Source organism: Gekko japonicus, unplaced genomic scaffold, assembly GCF_001447785.1.
Source record: "Gekko japonicus isolate JY-2015 unplaced genomic scaffold, Gekko_japonicus_V1.1 scaffold2176, whole genome shotgun sequence".
NCBI lineage: Eukaryota > Metazoa > Chordata > Lepidosauria > Squamata > Gekkonidae > Gekko > Gekko japonicus.
The window spans coordinates 228,569-246,473 of record NW_015163669.1 but is presented as its reverse complement, the minus strand read 5'-3'; the positions used below and the strand labels follow the sequence as shown (position 1 = coordinate 246,473).

Below are 17,905 nucleotides of genomic sequence, written 5' to 3'. Positions count from 1 at the left end.
ACTGCCAACTAACATCCTAGGGATAAATAGAACAGGATCCCTGTCAGAGTGGGATATTTGGGTTTTGCATCTGATTGTATGTATTTATTTACTTTAGAAATGTGCACCTAGTCTATGACTGTCTAAGCATTTTACATTCAGGCGGGTAGCCGTGTTGGTCTGAAGCAGCAGAAAAAGGTTTGAGTGCAGTGGCACCTTTAAGACCAACAAAGTTTTATTCAAGGTATAAAGAAGTGTGCTTGCACACAAAAGCTTATACCTTGAATAAAACTTTGTTGGTCTTAAAGGTGCCATTGGACTCAAACCTTGGCAAGCCTTTTACTGTCATTAAAAGAAAAACAGCACTGGTCAAATAAAGTTAGAATTAAGCAACAAAACAGCAACTTAATTTTTAAAAAACACATGGAAGTGGTAAAACCACCCAAAACCAGCATGAAGTGGCATACATTTTGATCCAGGCAAACTAGGAACAAGGGAATAAAACAAACAAAAACCTGGAACTGTCTCTGCAGATGCTGATGAGTGTGAAATGTTCGGCCTTGAAGTCTGTCGGAATGGACACTGTGTGAACACTGTGCCAGGCTATACGTGCTTTTGCCACACCGGTTATTTCTTTGACTCCAGCAAGCTTGAGTGTATTGGTGAGAAGGCTGTCTCTTGTTTCCTGATGCCCTTGCTGTGCCATCATTCCAGGGAGTGGTACTTTTATTAGAAAAAAACAATTGGAGGGAGGGTGAAGTACCGCTTGCAATCCCATGCATGCCTAGTGGGGGGGAGGGGAGGACAAAGGTCAGTCTGCCAGTGTAAGCTTTGTGCTGAACTCCTGTGGCTGCAGATCTAGATGAGTGTGAGAATGAAGACACCTGCGCAAATGGGAAATGTCTCAACACAGCCGGCTCCTATCACTGCTTCTGTAGCCTTCCCCTGGTGCTGGATGCCACCCGCAACCGCTGTATCAACGTGTCCAACAGTGCAGGTGAGGTCTGTTCTGTGTAGTGTATGAAGTGAACAGCTCTGCCAGAAGAACCCTGAAATTGTATGTTGTTTAAGGGTCCAGTCTAGCCCACTCGTAGAGACAGAAAGGAGCTGTTCCATACCAGACTGGACCAATGATTCATCCAGCCCTGTACTGATCATTTTCTCAAGCAGGAGATCTTTTTCATCTCAGGCAGAGTATTTTCCTAGCCACAATACCTAAACAAGTTCCATGTCACGATACCAAGGATCTGCACCCCCCCACACCCAAAACAAAGCAGTAGAGATGATAGACCAGCCATGAGGTACAGCACATTGTGCAGTGCTGAACTTGAGCTTAGGCTACAGTACAGGTCGTCACACTTCACTGTGCTTTCTTTTCAAATGTCTTTCGCTAATAGATGATGTGGATGAACATGATATTCACTTGGACATCTGCTGGCAACAAGTCTCCAACTACATTTGCAACGAGCCGCTGCTGGGGCAGCGAACCACATACACAGAATGCTGCTGCCGTTATGGGGAAGCCTGGAGCCAAGACTGTGCACTCTGCCCCCCAAGGTCCTCTGGTGAGAATGCACCAGCTGCATGGGATTAAGGGAAGCAAGGGCATGTGGCAACCATTAGGCTAGGCATGGCAAGTGCGCTGACTCTTGTAGTGATTTCCACTGGGTCAGTCTTCCCGTTCTCTCTGGCTGGCCCCTCATGGCTCCATTGATTGAGCTGCCAGCTCCAGGTTGGGAAATACCTGGATACTTTGGTGGTGGAGCCTGGGGAGTGCGGGGTTTGGGGAGTGGAGGGACCTCAGTGGGGTAGAAGGCCATGGAGTTCTCCTTCCAAAGTGGCCATTTTCTCCTGGTGAACTGCTCTTTGTTACCTGGAGATCAGTTGTGACCAATGCTCCCTCTAAGCTGTGGAGACTTGCGAGCTAAAATTCTATTTTGTGAGTGACTGGCATTACAGTTGTGAGCAAGCGATTTGGCTACTGCATCAGTTATTTTGCTCTGGAGCCATCCTTCCTGAACAAAGACAAAAATGTGTGAGCTAGAAGCTAAAAAACTGTGAGCTACCTCACACTAACTCAGCTTAGAGGGAACACTGGTTGTAATCGTGGTCGCTCTCCAAGTGCCACCTGGAGGTTGGCACCCCTATCCACTGAACAGCATTTCCAAGAACTGACAATGGGTTCCTTTCCATATCCATAATACAGCATTACAATTAATATTGGCTCAGACTGGACACCTCTACTATTATAACCTATGATGGGTGAACTTCTCTTGACTTGCTTTGATTTTCACTAGGATTTTTTTCTCTGTGTGGGAGTTTTCCTTGCAAGCCCTCTTTCCCAGCACCTTGAGTCTTTTCAAGAATTCATAAGAAGAGGACAAAGGGGAGGGGGAAGAATATGAGCACATCCCCATACTAGTATCCCTCCTCATCTTTCAAGCATAAAAAGTTACCTTTGGGAGGGGAGCCCTACTAGCAGTGGGGAGAAATCACTAGGGTCAGGACTCAGGAGAGGCCTTTCCAGGTCTCTGTTTAGTAAGAAATGATTTTTTGTGCAAGCTCAGGAGCATTATTTCCTGATGGAGATCATGGGATGTTTAGTTCCCTTTGCCTCCCAAATGTAATCAGAAAGCAAAGGAAGCGAAATATCCTGTGCTCTCTTTGCCTGTAACTTCTTGCTGAGGATCATGAGGATTACAGTTTCCTCTTCCTTGAAGGCAGAGAATGTATAGTTTCCTTTATCTTGAAGGGGGGGGTTGTTGGATGGAGGAGTGTCTAGTTTTGGGGAGAAGTGAACCCCATTGAAAATCACCCTAAATTTGAAGGGAGCTGGGACCAACCCACAACAGGATGAGGCTTGTCGAATTAGGGTTGTCAGCTCTGTCTTGGAAAATACCCAGAGATTTGGGAGCAGCGCTCAGGGAGAATGGAGTGTGGGGAGGATGCTCAGCAGGGATGTGATGCCATAGAGTCCACCTTCTGAAGCTGCCATTTCCTCCAGGAAAGCTGATAGGGTTGCCAGGTCCCCCTGGGGGGTGGGGAAACCCCTGCTCAAGAGGCCCATTCCCCACCAGCCTGGATTGGGCCGCCAGGGGAATCCCCACCCCCAAAGTCTGTGACGTGCGCAGCGTGAAGACGTCACCCAGATGCGACGTCATCACATCGGGCACGTTACCGGGGGATGCTCTGTCATTCAAGGGGAAACTCTATGGTTTCCCCTCGAATGATTGTGGCCCCGTGCCCAACATGATGACGTCACTTCCGGGTGGCGTCATCACGGTGCACTCACTTTTCGTGAGAGAGAGAAGACTCCCGGCCAGGGACAGGACTCCCCCCGCTATTGGGTAAGTTCAACTTGGCAACCCTAGGAGCTGATCTCTGTAGTCTGGAGATCAGTTGTAATTCTGGGACAATTCTAGGCCCCATGTTGGTGCTGGTTACCCTATATCAAATGTGTATTCCAATTCAATCCATCTATACTTATATTCACGGAGCCAGTCTTCATCAGAGGTGCATTGGGGACCCACTCTGCTTGGCCTCAGAGGTCTAATCTTCTACCATCTTTATACCATTGGACCCCCAACTGTGTTAGGAGAAAAGTGAGCCTAGCAATATTCTGCATAAGTCTCTCTGTCCCATAGCCATAGATAGACCTCTGTGTTTTGTTTTTTCTCTCTCACAAGATATCTCAGGAGAAAAGAGTCCAGTAGCACCTTAAAGACTAACAAAAAATTGTGGTAGGGTATGAGCTTTTGTGAGTCACTGCTCACTTCTTCAGATACAGGCTGTGAGAAGTGAGCAGTGGCTCTGATGACGTCACTTCCGGGTGGCGTCATCACGGTGCACACACTTTGCGCGAGAGAGAGAAGACTCCCGGGCAGGGACGGGACTCCCCCCACTATTAGGTAAGTTCAACTTGGTGACCCTAGAAGCTGATCTCTGTAGTCTGGAGATCAGTTGTAATTCTGGTACAATTCTAGGCCCCATGTTGATGTTGGTTACCCTATATCACATGTGTATTCCAATTCAATCCATCAATACTTATAATACCTTAATATTCACTGAGCCAGTCTTCATCAGAGGTGCACTGGGGACCCACTCTGCTTGGCCTCAGAGGTCTAATCTTCTACCATCTTTATACCATTGGACCCCCAACTGTGTTAGGAGAAAAGTGAGCCTAGCAATATTCTGCATAAGTCTCTCTGTCCCATAGCCATAGATAGACCTCTGTGTTTTGTTTTTTCTCTCTCACAAGATATCTCAGGAGAAAAGAGTCCAGTAGCACCTTAAAGACTAACAAAATTTGTGGTAGGGTACGAGCTTTTGTGAGTCACTGCTCACTTCTTCAGATACAGGCTGTGAGAAGTGAGCAGTGGCTCATGAAAGCTCATACCCTACCACAAATTTTGTTAGTCTTTAAGGTGCTACTGGACTCTTGTCTGCTGCTACAGACAGACTAGTGCGACTACATATCTTCAACTATCAAGATACCCCAGGGCCCTCCAATAATTAAAAAGTGAATAATTAGTCCTTGGAAACAATCCCCTTGAATCCCTGGTCTTCTGTGCATCGTGTGTGCTCTGAGTTGCATTTTTTCATGACACACTGTCTTATCAGTTTCTCTCCTCTGCCTGTGCTTCTAGAGGACTTTGCTCAGCTATGCAACGTTGCCAGAGGTGAGGCTGCACTCCAAGAGAGGCCTGGCTATGAATATGGACCAGGTCAGGAAGACCACCAATATGGACTCTATAGCCCAGATTTAGAGCCCTATTACAACCACTTGGGTCTTGAGTATGGCACCTCTGATGTCAGCCACGCCAACAGAGAATTGAGCAGTGAAGTTGAAGAGAGCCCATCCATACAAGCACCACAGCTTCGCCCTGTACAAACACAGCCTCGCTATATGCCCGGCCATATTGGTAAGTTAAGGGAGAGAGAAAGAAAGTGCGTCTATTTCAGCTTGTGACCAGGGTTGTGCTAATGACTACTTCCTCAGATCATTAATCTAGATTCCAGGCTATAGGCATTTTCCTCACCTCCATCTCTGAGGACCAATTTACATATTACAAAGGCCCTGTGAATGGCCATGCAGGGACTAAATCAGATGTAGAAATGGGGATTTTTACATCCCAAGCACACACAAAAGTGCCCTTTTCCCTAGAAGTGGTGGCTGCCTTCCCTTCCACACTGTTTTTACTTCCTTGAAGTGCCCCTCTGAAGCAGCTTTTCCCTAGAAGTGGTGGCTGCCTTCCCTTCTACGCTGTTTTTACTTCCTTGTCCCTCTGGAGCAGCTATTGGCTCCTACGAAATCACGTTGCTTATGGGGCTGCGCTCTGTATCTTGCAACAAGATGCTCAGTTCCATTTTGTTGGCGAAGTCTGGCAGATTATGCTTGAAGAGAACAAGACCAGATGATTCAATATATGCTTCATTGTTCTCAGCACACTGTATGATTCTTACAGAGTTATTACCAGATACTCTCTATAGCCCTGGTTGGCCAGACTAAGATGGAATCTATTGACCGCTGGGTTGATGTAGGCTTATCTCCTCCTGGCTCTGACAGAGCTTCACTCTGGGCCCTCTTAGCCTTCTCTCTTCCAAATCTAAGGCCTTGTACTTGTTTTTCCTAAAGCTGTGATTGGTCAATTTCCCAGTGGTCTGATTCTTACCTAATTTAGGTCAGCCGGATTTGTTTACTGCTTAAGTCATTCTTACTTTTCTGTATTCCACCCCTTATCAGTCCTTCGGTGCCATGTTACTTAAAAGATGTTGATGACACAAAGAGTACCTTTTGGTACACATTTAAGATAAAATAATGCAGCTCAACACATTCTTAATCAAGTTTTTATTTAAAAATGAAGGGGTGTTGTGTTCTGAGACAATCCATACCCCGTGTAATTTCAGGGACTTTACAAAAGTCATGTTTTTAAGACTTTTCATATCATTTACTTTCTTGTACCATTTTGGTCTCTATGTCATCTCACTTTTAATTTCAAGAGACTTTCTCTTGCAGCTTGAGAGTACAATTAGTCTGTCTTCCCAGTGGATCAAATGCTGGGTGCCTCTTCTTTTTCTTTTTCTGTCCTCTGTGTGTATCTACCTTTAATATCAAGAAATAATGCTTTACTTATTTAGGGAAGATGTAATGAAGAAGGCAGGAGAAAAATACAGAATGGTTAAATTTGCTAAATTTGCTTTGGGAAAATTGTCTACTGAGAATAAAGGACATTATTCTGGAAGGGGAAATGCATCAGAAATAATCTCCCTGTATACCATTCCTTATGAGCTGTATTTATCTAGTGCATTTCTACCCTGCTCTTACTCCAAGAAGCTTGAAGGTGGAAAGTGCCAGCCGATTTATGGCAACCCCATAAGAGTTTTCAAAGCAAGAGACGTTCAGAGGTGGTTTGCCATGGCCTGACTCCACATCACGACCCTGGTATTCCTCGGAGGTCCCTCATCCAAATGCTAGCCAGGGCTGACCTTGCTTAGCTTCTGAGATCTGACAAGACTGGGCTAGCCTGGGCTATCTAGATTAGGGCCAAGAAGCTTAAACTAGGATTCTTCCTCCTCCTTGTTATCATTACAACAACACTTAGACACAGGCAAGGCTGAGAGATAGAGGCCCAAGGTCACACAGCCAGATTCATGGCCATGTAGAGACTCAAATCTGGGTCTAGTCTGACAGTCAAACTATTACCCCATCCCTCCTTTTCTCTCCAGGGCAGTACAGCAGCTTTGAGGGGTTGCGAGCTGAAGAATGTGGGATTCTGAATGGTTGTGATAATGGACGCTGTGTGCGTGTGCAGGAGGGATACACCTGCGACTGTTTTGATGGCTTCCGGTTAGACTTGATACGCATGGCCTGTGTGGGTAAGTGGCTCCAAGGGGAAGAGGCCAGGCCTCCCGGAAATTGAGCCTATCGCGGAGGATATCGTTCATGGCCTATCGCTGAGGATATTTCAGCGGGTTCCAAGAGATCTTTTTTATAATTATTGGCTTGATCTCAGTGCTTTTGACTGTGCTCTGCAATGTCATATCCTTTAATTTCAGGGAGTGCAAATACAGAACTCTAGACCTTTTCCCGTCTTTACCTGCTGCTAAAAGAACTCATCCAAATAGAATTTGTTACGAGGTTGCCAACTTTTTTTCCTGGCAGGGCTCTTGTGATGTTAGCAGCTAGCAAATAGGCAGAATTCTCGGAGATGCAGTAATGGGGAAAATGTCATGTGTTAAATCTTTTCCTGTGAACTACCAATTAATGGAATGGCCCATGCCAGAGGGAAAAAATTGTCAACCTTGATAACTGGAGATGTATGTTGAAGTAGTTTCACATACACTGTGAATTACATAGCAAAACAGCAAGGAAAGCTCTTTTCAGACTGGTGCTTTTGCAGAAGACCCTTTTAGGTAAAGAACTCCATGCAAAGTCCAGTAACTACAGGGCAGAATAGCATTACTTCATTTTGGAAATATCTCTTCCTTCAGAAGAGTTCAATATAGTTCATCCCTTTTTTTAAAAAATGTAGAAACCCAGCTTTATAAACTACATGGTAAACAAATAGCTTTGCTACTGACTGAGAGGATTCCAGTGCCTTCACTGTGTGCAGAGCAAGAAGCAGCTAGGCCTGCAGTTGAGAATAAAAGGCCACCTTCCCTGAGCAGAGGGGCAGACTAAAGCTGGAGAGACAAAATCGAAGGCTGGAAGATGGAGAGAGAAACCCCTTAAAATGGCACTGCAGGCAGAGCTGAGGGCAAAAATGAAATGGCACACAATGGTTAAGAAGTCCAGTGCTTTTCAAACTGTTTGCCCTTCATACATTTTACAGTAGAAATAGATACAAGCAAAAAAGATAGCATGCTGGGGAGGGCGGGGTAAAAATACCTAAATAAATAAATAAATTAAATAAAAAAGTTTTTACCCTGCAATGTGCAAGGCAGCTGCATGTCTTTCTGTCACAGCGTGCAGAGCACAGAAATGGATAGAGCCAGAGCTGGCCGTGGCTCCCAGCCCTGCCTTTCCACATGGCAGCCTTGCTGAAAGACACATCAGTGCCTTGCCTTGCAACACATTACCGACACAAGTGAAACACAGAGCATGTGGGGGCAAGGGCAGAGAACTCATACTAGTGAGTCTGAAGCATGTTCTCTTTCTTCTCCCATCAGATGTTAATGAGTGTGAAGAGGCAAGTGCCACCATGCCCCTGTGCGAGGGCAGCATCTGCGAAAACACAGAGGGCTCTTACCGTTGCAACTGCTTGCCTGGATACATAGCTTTAGCCGAGCCCCATCGCTGTGTGCCAGAGACAGCTCAGACGAGTCCAGAGGCAGCGTGATTTCAGAAGGCAGTGACTGAACAGAGGCAACCCCTTCAGTCAGGCGCCACTAGGGGAGCTGGAGGCCCATCAATCTGGGCAAGAACTCCTGCAGCATCAGCTTTAAAGCCCGTCCATTGTTTCCCGAAGCACAAAAATGCAACATCTCTCACTGGGCTGAACTCACGAAGGCCAATGAGGAGCTCTAAAAGGTTCAAGCATCAGCCTTTCTGGCCTACTCAACACAAGCGTACTGCTTCAGCCACCATGCACTCAGGGTCCAATCCGCTCACCAGTTGCCATTTGACAGGTTGTGGTCTTTGCCAATCCCTATTTTTAAAACAAACCAGACATCCTTGCCCTCCGCTCACTTCCACTGTATGGGCTAATAGGGCACTCTTATTTCATCTCATTTGTCCCTCAGTTCTTTGTAGGATTTTGTCTCATCAGTCAGGCCTTATTCCCCACCTGCAATATTCTCCCCCTACCCCCAACCCATATTGTGGAAGACCCCTTTACCTTACACAGAACCACTACATTCCATATACCTTACCTCGCCTCCCTCAGAAGCAGTGTGGAAGTTGGTCGGTCAGTCAGTCACAGATGGTCAAGTAACATAAATGGAGGTCTCTTTCAACCTTTTGGATTGTGTATTTTTGCGGCAGCAACTGAAGAACACCCCCATTCCACAGATGTCACAGGATCCCTGTAATCCTGCCTCCTCAAGATAGCAATGCAAGAAACACCGCCTTCCGTACCTGAGCCTGGAACAAGCTGGCCAACTTCAGAGCATATGGATTCTATTTATAGTCAGGCAGCAGCTTGGACTCCAAAGGCCTTTTTGACTTAAGCCCTCTATATTCATCCCAGGGCATTTACCTGCTGCACTTTCTATGACTGCTGGATTATAAAAGTTTGGGAAGTGGGAAGGATTACCACTCTTTAGCTTCAGAAAGTGTTCTATGTGGTATTTTCTACTGGGGGGGATACAAGGTAACATGAAATAAATGGTTTTATATAGTGACTTATGGCTTACATGTTGGGGCTAATCATAAACATTCCTGCCTTGTGTTAACAAAATACTGGGATGGAAGGAAGCACCTATGAACCAGCCCAGGATTTGGAAATGGTATTTTGCAGTTGGCAGCTCTTGCAGCTTTGGCAGCATTGAATGGGAGCATTATCCCTCTAGACCACATGGTTTTCAGACCAAGCAGTGTCTGTACCACCCTCCCTCACCATCCTTTACATTTTCAGAAGCACGTGATGAGTCACAGGCGTACAGCTAAGTCATACATCATGAGTGTAAGTTCCACCACTTGATGTCATTGAGTGGAAAACAGGCTCCGTAAGCAGTTAAAGAAGGTTACACGGAGACAAATATCCTTTTATCTCCAAATGCACAATGATGAGACACAGCACCTTCCAGGCAGTAAACATTTCACCATCCACTAATAAAACAGACAGAACTTCATTTATAACAGTTTATTAAAAGAAAAGTTATAAAAAGGGGCTGGGATTGAGACAGCAGTTTTCCCAGCACAAGATAGTGCAAAGCATTGGTTAATGCAAGTTATCTCTGCATAGAAATAAAATGCCATTTTGGTCTGGCATCTATTTTCAGGAAACTCTTCCCTTCTTTGAAGCAACTTGCTGCAGAAGGTTATTTCTATTCAGTTTCCTTTTGGCTCCAGGTGAGAAAAGCAGATCCAAGGAAAGTCCAGGACATGGCAGAGCTGGGGGAGCGAGAGGCCTGCAGTATCTCATTATGAGAGGCACAGTAGGGTCGATCAACAGCAATAGTCATGATGTTTTCTGGCCCAGTTTCCTTATAGAAAAAGTCTTTTCTGGATGTGTGTTCCCTTTCAGTCACTTTTGTCAGTAGTTACATGAACCTTTGCCCTGAACTACAGTAAGACTTCCTCCAACTATCCCAACCGTCTTGAGTAGATTCATTTTGGCCTGGCCACTGGCCCCCTGCTTCATCTGGACATTGGGAAGACAGTAGTTGTGTAAATCAAAACAAGAAATGCAAAGCACTTGACTCTTCTGTCTGTATCCAAGTGCCTCTTCCCTTCCCCAATAAACTGCAGGGTTCCTTAACCGGTGATCTGGACAGGAATCCTCCAGCAGAACAACATCTGGTCCTGGTCATCAAGCAGTTCCCATCTGACAACTAATTTCAGCTGGGAAAAAATTAGTAAAATAAGTTTATCCTCAGGTTTACTGACATTAGAGCGATTTTGTGTGTGCATGGCGAGAGAGAGAGGAAGAATTGTCACACAGATTCAAAACTGTTCCCATCTATGCTGAAAAGCAAGGGTCTCAAGAAGACATATTAATGCTAAAAGAACACACTATTTATTTTCCCCTTTCTTTTCAATATGACCCTCTGTGCAGAATCACCAGTATGTAACTCTACACAAAGGGATAATAACCCTGACAATTTATGGCTACAATGTTGTTAGGTTCTCCACTGACACTCTCCAGAACTGAGTTAATAATACATTTCTCAAGAGGAATCCTGAATTCTAGGGCCCCTGTCTCACAAAGACAAGATTGTGTAATGAAGCCATCTGTGGACTGCAGTACTTTCAGACTGCACAATCTTCTATACAAGATAATTTGCTACTCATAGGGAAAACACATGTCAAGCAGAAGGGGTTCAAGTTTAGCCTTGGGCCTAAAGCGTCAACCATTTTTATATGTATAAGTGTTGTTTTTTCCCATGGGGAACCTCTGGTCCTATGAATCCTCAGCTGTGGTCTGAAGTATGACAATTCACGTTCAGGTTCTGTCACTTCATTTGTTGTTTGTGACAACTCATCTTGGGAGACTCCTGTGTGTATGACACTTCACACGCAAGCTTATCTGCCCTCTCTCTATTATGACAAGCTTCAAAGGCCTCCCAGGCAAGAGCTAACCAATTGCTGATTTGAGTGGCTCCACCGCCTTCCATGAACATCTCATTCTATAGGTTAGACAAAGGATTCCGACAGGAAGCTATGTCCTGGGATTTGCCCATTCAGATACTTACAGATGGATATTCAGTCTTCACTGGAAGCTTGTTCAGATAGTTATAAGAATGGCCCGTCTCGATAGGACACTGGATCCCACACTTGCATCCATCAGGCTGGTCTAGTGGGAAGGGAATGGGCACATGTAGCAGTTCTCCATACACCTTTGCTTTGCTGCCCTGGCTGTTAATCTCTGTGAAAAAGGAAAGCAACCAAAATAAGGACAGCTCTTATTATATTACTGAGGAACAGTAATGGCCTTTCCTATGGTGGCATGCCAAAGAACCATTTCCAGTGCACCAAGTCATTACTGTAGTGCACTAATCCCCTTTGCCAACTCTTGTGCTTTATTCTCTTGACTGCTGTAAAATGTGCATAACCCCCCCCCCAACTCTTTTTTAAGAATCTCCGCCTCTCTCTTCTAAGTTCCTTACACAGAAACACTTCATTCTTCTAGTTTTATCGTGGTCTTTTTGTTTTTTTATCTTCCACTGTTTTGACCCATTTTTATCTACTGTTTTCACGGTTAGTTTCTCATCTGCTACTCTGCGTGTATGTTTTCATATCTTTTCTGCAGTATTGTTTTAATTAGATGTTATAAGCCACATTGCAAATGTTTACATAGAAAGTGCAAAATATGATTTACATTAAAAATAAGTGTAGGAAAACCCTTGAAAACTGCAGATCATTAGCTAGAACAATCTCTTGTGGTTTTGTGGACCCAATGAAAGTGAAAGTGCACAGTGCCATCATGACTCGCTGGCAGGAATACAAACACAAAAGAGACATGCGTGTAGTCACAACATGCACAGTGCCATCCTAAGCAGAGTTATACAAAAGACATGGCATCATGACAAAAGAGACATGCGTGTAGTCACAACACGCACAGTGCCATCCTAAGCAGAGTTATACCTTACTAAGTTGGGCTTAGAAGGGTGAAACCTCTGTTTATGATTGCACTGGTACATATTGCTTCCATAGTGTTCCTACATGGAATGTTCCCAAGCAAGAAACACAGATCAGTCAGCGCCTCCCTGAATCAAATGCTGAACACAAACAGGAAAGACACTTCAGTCCTGTGCACATTTTAGCTTTAAGAGAGCTGGAAGCCAACAGAATATACTTACTACTAGAAAATGTGACATTGACTGTGTAGGACTGCCCTTTCTGAAGGACACAAGGTTCTGAGGGGCAAGGACTCACATTGACCTCGTTGATATTTCCATCTTTGGAACCTGTGAAGAGAACACAAAGAAATAATCACGGTAAGACCTTCTTCGTTTTTGCGCGCGGGATTGTGCCGCGATCGACACCTCTCCCTTCCCACGGGATCTCCACGGTACCTCCACGGTACCTCCAGGGGAGGTCTGGTCGGGTAACGGCGCCTTTGTTTGCCCCGGGGCACACTGCCACGCTTCCCCCCCGCGGTTTCCTGCTCGTGTGACCGGGGCCTAAGTTGGGCTTAGAAGGGTGAAACCTCTGTTTATGATTGCACTGGCACATATTGCTTCCATAGTGTTCCTACACTGAATGTTTCCAAGCAAGAAACACAGATCAGTCAGCGCCTCCCTGAATCAAATGCTGAACACAAACAGGAAAGACACTTCAGTCCTGTGCACATTTTAGCTTTAAGAGAGCTGGAAGCCAACAGAATATACTTACTACTAGAAAATGTGACATTGACTGTGTAGGACTGCCCTTTCTGAAGGACACAAGGTTCTGAGGGGCAAGGACTCACATTGACCTCGTTGATATTTCCATCTTTGGAACCTGTGAAGAGAACACAAAGAAATAATCATGGTAAGACCTTCACCATACATGACAGTTCTAGGCTGCAATAACACTTACTGATCTTCGACGTGGTTTCTGTGCTTCACACCAATGGAATCTAGTGCGCATGCACTGGATCGATCAGTGCTGTTAGCAAGCTCTTTTAATGGATTTTCGCGCCCAGTCCCTCGGGCATGCGCAGGAACCCCACCGCGCATGCCCAGAGGAGTGGGTGCGGACATCCCGCCAGTTCCTTTCTTACCGCCCACAAGCACTGCTCCATGCTCACTCTTCCCTTTTGCCCCAATGGTACGTGTCAATTTCACACAAGCTGCTGCACCGCCACATTTTGCCCCAGAGCTTCGCGTGATTTTCCCCGCATCTACTCAATCCTCAAAAAACAGGACTGAGTAGACACGGGGGAAATCGTGCAAAGCTACAGGGCAAAATGCGGCCGAGCAGAAGCTTGTGTGAAATTGACACATACCATCGGGGCAAAAGGGAAGTGCGAGTGCAGAGCAGTGCTTGTGGGAAATCAGCCTAAAATCCAGTTGGAAAGTACACTGAAACTGGATTGAAAGTGGATTATTTAGTGTGTGTGACCAGCCTTAGACAAGGAAACCAGGAGACAACCAAACAAAACTCTGGAAAATGCAACCTGTACAACTTAGAGAAAGAGTTTTAACCACTGAGACTTACTCAAAAATCCCAGGTAGGAATAACTGACTTGATTAAGGACTGGAAGTAATTTCAGCAATAATTCACTGCATAAACATGAATGCAAAATAAGTTACACATTCAACATTGGGGAGGCACAAATCTTCCATAGAACTAGCCAGAACATCCTCTGGACTACAGCATTTCAACCTTTACAACTTCATCATAGAAATTGTGAAATGAGTGGTGTTCAGGTAGCACCAGGAATTACTTAGTATCAATGACAGTGACTAATGAATTGGCAGGGATCTTATTTTTTAATCCAACTTACAATATCACTTCCATGTTATAACTCCTTAGTGGATGCACAGCTGTTTGGAGCTGTTTGATTACATTCCTGCCAAAGTTTACTTCTAGATATCAATACCTACTTGAAAAACCCCAGACAGTTCCTATGGGAAAATGTGACATGCCTGCCATGGACCGAGTGATTGCTCCATTATTATTTTTTAGTTGAAAAGCAAGCAATTGAATGACGCAGAATCAGCCTGGAATAGCTCAGTGTTGGGAGGATGGAAAAACTTGGAAATATGCTTCCTTGAAATCTGTAGATTTCTGTAGTGATACACTTAGGAGTGGACATAGAGTTTCACAACCAAGTGAATTTGAATAAAAGCCCTCTTTTGTTCCATGAAACCAGCCAGAATCGTACTTCAGTATGATGGAAATGACAAAGGCTATTGTTATATTCCTTTTTCTTAGAAATGCTAAAGAATTAGACAGATAGCAGCTGATTTGCTATCGCTGATAAACCTTGCAATACTATTTATATTTCTCAACACCTAGCCCCCTAAAGGGTTTTAGCATAATTCAGCAAATTACAAGTAAACGGAAAATGAATCAAGATTGAATACCATAAACTGGTTAGGCTGGGGCTTATGAGAGACATGGGAATGCAACTCATTCACAAATTTCCACATTTAAATTTGGTATGAATTGAGATCGATTTTGTTCCTACCCTCACCAGGGAAATTATTATTCCTATGCAGTTTCTAGATCATGCTTCTTGTATCTTCTATCAGTTTACTGATCTTCCTTTTTTTTTTCAATGGCTGTTTCCTTGTTTTGGTCAGCTTTCTGAATAAGTATCTCCTATAGGGAAAAGGGCCTTAAATTAGGCAATCCAAATACAGATCACATTGTTAAGACTTAAGTGAGCTGTATAGTGTGCAAACAAAACCATTTTGCATGAGAGATGGGGGGGGTAGAGTTTGTAAGGCATACTTATATTTATGGATTTGAATGTTTCCACTAAAACTATGTCACAAAACCAGCCCCCAAAACTGCTGTGTAGTGGTGAAGAGTGTCAGACTAGTATCTGGGAGACCAGGGTATGAATCCTCACTTGTGCCATGGAAGCTCATGGGCCTGTCACACTTTCTCAGCCTAACCTACCTCACAGGGTTGTTGTGAAGATAAAAAGAAGACGAGGAGAATGCTGTAAGCCACTTTGGTTTGCGAGGAGAATGCTGTAAGCCCCACTGGGGAGAAAGATGGGGTACAAATGAATTGAATTATTAATTGTTCATATGTGAATATTATTATTTTAAACAGCTTAAGAGCTGGATAAATGCATTTGGGGTAAACTTTTGGGGTTTTCCCCCTGGGAAAACCTGACAGAGCCAGCACATCTGCCACATCTGCATGCTTATTTGCAGTGCTAAACACCTTCAAGTGTGAAGGGGAGAAACCAATCAAAAACCATTGGGAACAAATGGCAGCCATGTGCTGTGCAGCTCCAACTGCCTTGGGGCTCCTGGCAATATCTGCTATGTGCCCTCGACTGTTTATTAGTTATTAGCAAAACCCCATCATTATGGCAAGTGAAGGAGGATAGGCAGAATGATGTCTTACATATTTCAAGAACCACTCGGAGGTACAACCCTCCTACAGTGAGGGCTGGGTCATGCTAGGATGAAGAGCAGATTTTGACCTCAGCACTGAGTTGTTCAGAAGTACAGTTCTCTTCTTTTCACTGTGAATGCCAAACAGTAATTCACATATGACAAAAAATAAAAAGAGTGCATCAGTGGTCAGACCTTCGACAACATAATGGCCAGACCTGTTCCTGGTGATTCCAGCAATTAGAACGGTGTGCTTCCATGTGCACAGTCCAATTCTGGGTTCTCTTTCTTGGTCACATCATGTGAAATGGAGCTCTGAGGGCAGGTTTTCATACAGAGCTAGATTCATGTAGCACCCCCACACCACTATATGTGGCATTTTATAGCAGAACCGAAAGAAGGGGGGAGGGGAAGACAAGGCCTTCTCAAGAAACTAACACTCATAACACAGTGAAGAATAACAGGATGCATGTCAACAAATTCCTCTTCCCCTTATAGTGTGCAATGTTTAGCACGAAAAAAAAAAGACTATTGATCTACAAATGAAAATGTAGAAACTGCAGATACATAGGGTTGCCAGGTCTGGGTTGGAAAATACCTGGAGACTTTGGAGGTGGATCCAGGAGAGGGCAGGGTTTGGGGAGGGGAAGGGCCTCAGCATAATACCATACAGTCCACCCTTCAAAGCAGCCCTTTTCTCCAGGGTAGCTGATCTCTGTCAGCTGGAGATCAGTTATAAAAGTGGGAGATCCCCAGGCCCCACCTGGAGGCTGGCAACCCTACAAATGCAATTGCTTTGCGAAGTGTGAATCAGCTCTCTAAGCTGCATAAAGTGGTTTCTACTCTCACATGACTAGTGATGCGTTGAGCATTCAACTGTGTCTCAGAAACCTTTTACCAGGTACATACACAAGCTTTGGAAGGAAGTTGTGGCCTCATGAAATTGCTCCATTTGTGTTTAAAACTGTTAACTAATTAATAATCCTATTTATCCATGAGCAGAGCAAAACAGGAGAGCTTAATTCCAAACATGCCTATGCCTGTTTACTTAGAAGTAAGCCATAGTTCAGTGGGATTCATTCCCTTGTAAGTGCACTTCAAACAAACTGCAGCCTTCGTTTCAAAACTGCTCTTGCACTGAAAGAATAAGGAAGTGGATAGTTAGCACAAAGGCTGCTTGCGAAATTGTAACACCCTGCATACACAAGCCCCTGGATGAGGACAAATGACACAGTCTGTTATGACTCAATGTGCTTTAAATAACGGGGAGCATTTCTAAGACCCACGGCTTATGCATATATATGCATAGTACCAAAGAAATAGCATTTCCAGAAAACATCTCACAGCTAACAGGACTAGTACAATGGTTGCCAATAAATACTCTCTGCATTCCAGCATGTCAATTTGCATCCATTCAAGTGAGCCCAAACTCTATAGGTAGCCTCATTCTGACTCCTCCCTTGTTGTTCTGGCATACAGAGGTACTTTAAAAATGTCCAGCATCACCTTAAAGACAAACAATATTTATTTCAATATGAGATTTAGTGTTGCCGTTGCAGCTGAGTGCAATAAATTACATTCAGCCAATTAAGTTGCCATTCTGCATAAAGGAAGTAACAACATAGTTCTGCCACATACTTAAAAAAATAATAATCTCTGCTCATCTACTACACTGACTGATGGACACAAACTTGCAGAGGACAAGGGAATCTGTTCCCATTAGGCTGGGGCACCTAATTTTGAAAAGCAAAAAAAGAGGACATATTTCACAACTGACTACTTCAAACAAGTGATCACTACAACAAATCTCATTTTAAATACCCTTACTATTTATGCTGTGATAATTGCTACTAACTAGGAATATTCCTAACCTTTCAACCCAAAAAGAGGACATTTTCATCTGTTTTTTTTAAATAGAGCAACAAAGAGGTAACAAAAAAAAATAGGTAACCCAACATTCAGGGCTGTATTATTCATAAGGCTGACTAGGCTGAAGCCTAGGGGCCCATCAATATATTTTTTTTTGGCTGAGATATTATTTGCTCTTCATAGACAGCCTGTAATATATAACCTCTATTAATAAGATAATTAACTGCTTCCTTATTGCAGTGAAACAAATTCTCTCTTATATTAAAACAATTATCCATAAATTATATATTTTAATAAATAATAAAAAATTTATTCATTTCAAAATATTGCAGGATTGAACAATTCTATCCCCAAACTGTGCTTTTCTGAAGAGTTCTGCTTGCGTAATAAA

At 44.0% G+C, this 17,905-nt stretch overlaps 2 protein-coding genes across 2 annotated transcripts in view; one reads left to right on the top strand and one right to left on the bottom strand.

Moving 5' to 3' along the window:
- Positions 1-9,274, top strand: part of LTBP2 (latent transforming growth factor beta binding protein 2) — a 67,835-nt gene extending 58,561 nt beyond the window's left edge. The window contains 6 exon segments of the mRNA XM_015407741.1: positions 513-641; positions 836-976; positions 1,377-1,544; positions 4,626-4,901; positions 6,706-6,855; positions 8,149-9,274. Coding sequence (XP_015263227.1) covers positions 513-641; positions 836-976; positions 1,377-1,544; positions 4,626-4,901; positions 6,706-6,855; positions 8,149-8,318 — 1,034 coding nt within the window. The 3' untranslated portion in view covers positions 8,319-9,274.
- A 538-nt stretch (positions 9,275-9,812) lies between these two features.
- Positions 9,813-17,905, bottom strand: part of NPC2 (Niemann-Pick disease, type C2) — a 13,058-nt gene continuing 4,965 nt past the window's right edge. Inside the window, exons 2-4 of the mRNA XM_015407745.1 lie at positions 12,977-13,084; positions 11,335-11,507; positions 9,813-10,483 (exon numbers count right to left, since the gene is read on the bottom strand). Of these exons, the coding sequence (XP_015263231.1) occupies positions 10,397-10,483; positions 11,335-11,507; positions 12,977-13,084 (368 nt within the window). The 3' untranslated portion in view covers positions 9,813-10,396. The remainder of the gene's footprint in view (positions 10,484-11,334; positions 11,508-12,976; positions 13,085-17,905) is intronic.